Source organism: Nestor notabilis, unplaced genomic scaffold, assembly GCF_000696875.1.
Source record: "Nestor notabilis isolate BGI_N333 unplaced genomic scaffold, ASM69687v1 scaffold31573, whole genome shotgun sequence".
In the NCBI taxonomy this organism is placed as follows: domain Eukaryota; kingdom Metazoa; phylum Chordata; class Aves; order Psittaciformes; family Psittacidae; genus Nestor; species Nestor notabilis.
In genome coordinates, this window is record NW_009922901.1 from 1 (window position 1) to 2,806 (window position 2,806).

Genomic DNA, 2,806 nt, shown 5'->3' on the forward strand with positions numbered 1-2,806 from the left:
CAGCGGCACCCACCATCCCGAGGGGTGTCCGGGACCCGTCAGGGCTTGGGTTGGGGCAGCCTTGGGTGAGCACTGACTTGAAACCGCGAGTGACCAAAGAGCATGTTCTGATGGATCCCGGCAGATCCCAGCTTCCCTCCGGTGTCGGGTTCTTCACGCACTGAGAATGGTTGTAACACTTTGCGTTTCTGCTGTTTCTCCATTCATGGCTGTTTTTGACTTGCAGGGTGACTTTGTAGATAGAGGTTATTATAGTCTTTAGACTTTCACTTACCTGCTTGCACTAAAAGCTAAGTGGCCCGATCGTATCACACTGTTGCGAGGCAATCACGAGAGCAGGCAGATAACACAGGTGTATGGATTTTATGGTAAGTCTTCATCCAAACGATTTCTGAATGGGGGCGGACGTGTAATTCCCCTGGGAACTCTCTTGGAAGCAGCTCTGCCTTGGGTGTTCCTAGGACCGGAGGGGAAGTGGGCTCCCGTCATTTGTTAACATTGTGTTTGTGAAGTAGAATGTCTTTTTGTCTGGGTCTCGTTGCTCTTTTCCTTTGGTATCCCGATTTCTGGTCCGATGTTCAGTTTCAGAGCACACAGTTACACAGGATGTGCTTTGCTGTCTTGTAAGGAAGGGTTCCACACAAAGCTCTGTAAATGTCATACACAGCATACCCATACATAAAACACAGCCATAAAAGCTGTGTAAATCTGCTGCTTTAAGCCCTGGGCTGCTCTCACAGAGGGTCAGTTCCCAGTGGAAGCGTTGTTGTGTTGCACGAGACCCTGTTTTCTCTGTGTCACTTGGGAAGTGAAGTCCAGCAGGATCCAGGGTCCCTCCCTAGGGCCGAGTGCTCCCCTGGGGTTCTGTCACAGGCCTGACTTTGCAGGTTGTGCTGTAAGCGTTCCCCTCTGATCTTGCTGGTTTAATGCCTTCTGATCCGTTACGGAATTTCTCTGTTTAACAGATGAGTGCCAAACCAAATACGGAAATGCTAATGCTTGGAGATACTGCACCAAAGTCTTTGACATGCTCACGATAGCGGCTGTAAGTGTAAACACCACGTCCAAAACATACAACAGGCTGTCTAAGTGGGAGTGCTGGAATGGGTGACCTTGAAGGGTCGTGCGGGTGGCATTGGTCCGGATTAACATCCTGAGTGGTTTGTACGTGTGTCTTCCTTTCCCTGCAGTTAATAGACGAGCAGATCCTCTGTGTGCACGGCGGCCTCTCTCCGGACATCAAGACACTCGATCAAATTCGAACCATTGAACGTAATCAAGAAATTCCTCACAAAGGCGCCTTCTGTGACCTGGTCTGGTCTGACCCAGAAGACGTGGACACGTGGGCCATCAGCCCGCGAGGAGCAGGCTGGCTCTTCGGCGCGAAGGTGACGAATGAGGTAATGATGCTGTCGTGTGCAAGATGCAGTAACTGCAGGTGTGAGGTCAGCCGAAGCGTTCAGCTCAGTTTGGATGGGTTGAGGGCACTGCAGGGTGAGGAACAGCAGGAACATGGCTGCAAGTAAGTTATCGTGGAGGAGGTTTGCTCAAGCCAGCTGGGAAAAATGTGCTGTGTGAACTTAAAATACAGCTGCCAGATGCAGTGATACGGCTCTGGCTTTTACAGTGTAATGTGATGAGACCCAAGAGTATCACTGGGGTTTGTGCAAAACACTTTCTCAAAGGATTTAAGAGAACAAAACCACCATTTCTCTTAAAAATTCCTGATTTTGGTACTTTAGAGAAAGGTGAGCAGGTTCTCAGGGCTAATACACACCAACCTCCCCAGCCTCTGTCAGCTGTGTTACGAACACCGCACTCATGGCATGCGTTGCCTCCGTACCCTTTCCACAGCACATTCTGGAAGGACTGAGCCAGAGCTCAGTGGAACAGGGGAGCTCGGGGAATTCTGACCTCCCTTTTTTCCTTCGCAGTTTGTCCACATCAACAACTTAAAGCTCATCTGCAGAGCGCACCAGCTGGTTCACGAGGGCTACAAATTCATGTTTGATGAGAAATTGGTAACGGTATGGTCCGCTCCAAACTACTGCTACCGCTGTGGAAATATCGCCTCAATCATGGTCTTTAAAGATGTAAATACAAGAGAACCAAAGCTATTCCGTGCAGTCCCCGATTCAGAACGTGTAATTCCTCCCAGGACAACCACGCCGTATTTCCTCTGAGGCCTCTCCCTGCCTGCTGCCTCCCTCCTCCCCTGTACCATCCCCTTTACAATATACTTTTTATCGAGCACTTTGCTGCTGAAATGCTGCCTCTTGCCTTTTTTATTTTTAAATTATCTAAATTTATTGTGTATGATGGTGTCTGTAGCAAGTTGTTTTGGTTTTATTTCCCCTTTACCCTTAGATTAATTTCAGAGTATTTGTAACATGTCCTTGAGATTTATACTACTGCATGTAGTTCTCGTGCGTTTCGGGATGTAGATGAGCCATTCCCGCGGCTCCGGGCGGGAAGCGTCTCGCTCCCGGCGGCTCTCCCTTCCCTTTGGTAAGTTTTAAAGGAAATTTCAGCAGCAAAGTTCCTGCCTGATGCTGTGACGGGGTTGTGCGTCCCCTCACCGCTTGTTTTACGTGGGTAACGTGGCCAGAAGGGCTGTTTTTCCCTCTCCCCGCATCCCCCGGGTTTATTTTGTTCTCCGTAGATCTCGGTTCCAAACGCACCGACCTGCTACAGCGCTGGGGTTTGTACATTAAAATCATTGTTCTGAGTTTTTCCAGATGCCGTGTGTTTGTCCTAACGCCGTATCGCGGTCTGTGTCCCCCCCACCACATCCATCCATCCATCC

General features: G+C 49.6%; 1 protein-coding gene across 1 annotated transcript; it reads left to right on the plus strand.

The window, feature by feature from the left end:
* Window positions 1-226: 226 nt before the first annotated feature.
* Window positions 227-2,421, plus strand: PPP6C (protein phosphatase 6, catalytic subunit; the record flags this gene model as incomplete). Its single annotated transcript, XM_010011865.1, is given in 4 exon segments — window positions 227-368; window positions 966-1,045; window positions 1,191-1,400; window positions 1,935-2,421. Coding segments are annotated over 4 exon segments (681 nt in total), but the record flags the coding sequence as incomplete, so codon positions are not given.
* Between the last annotated feature and the right edge of the window lie 385 nt (window positions 2,422-2,806).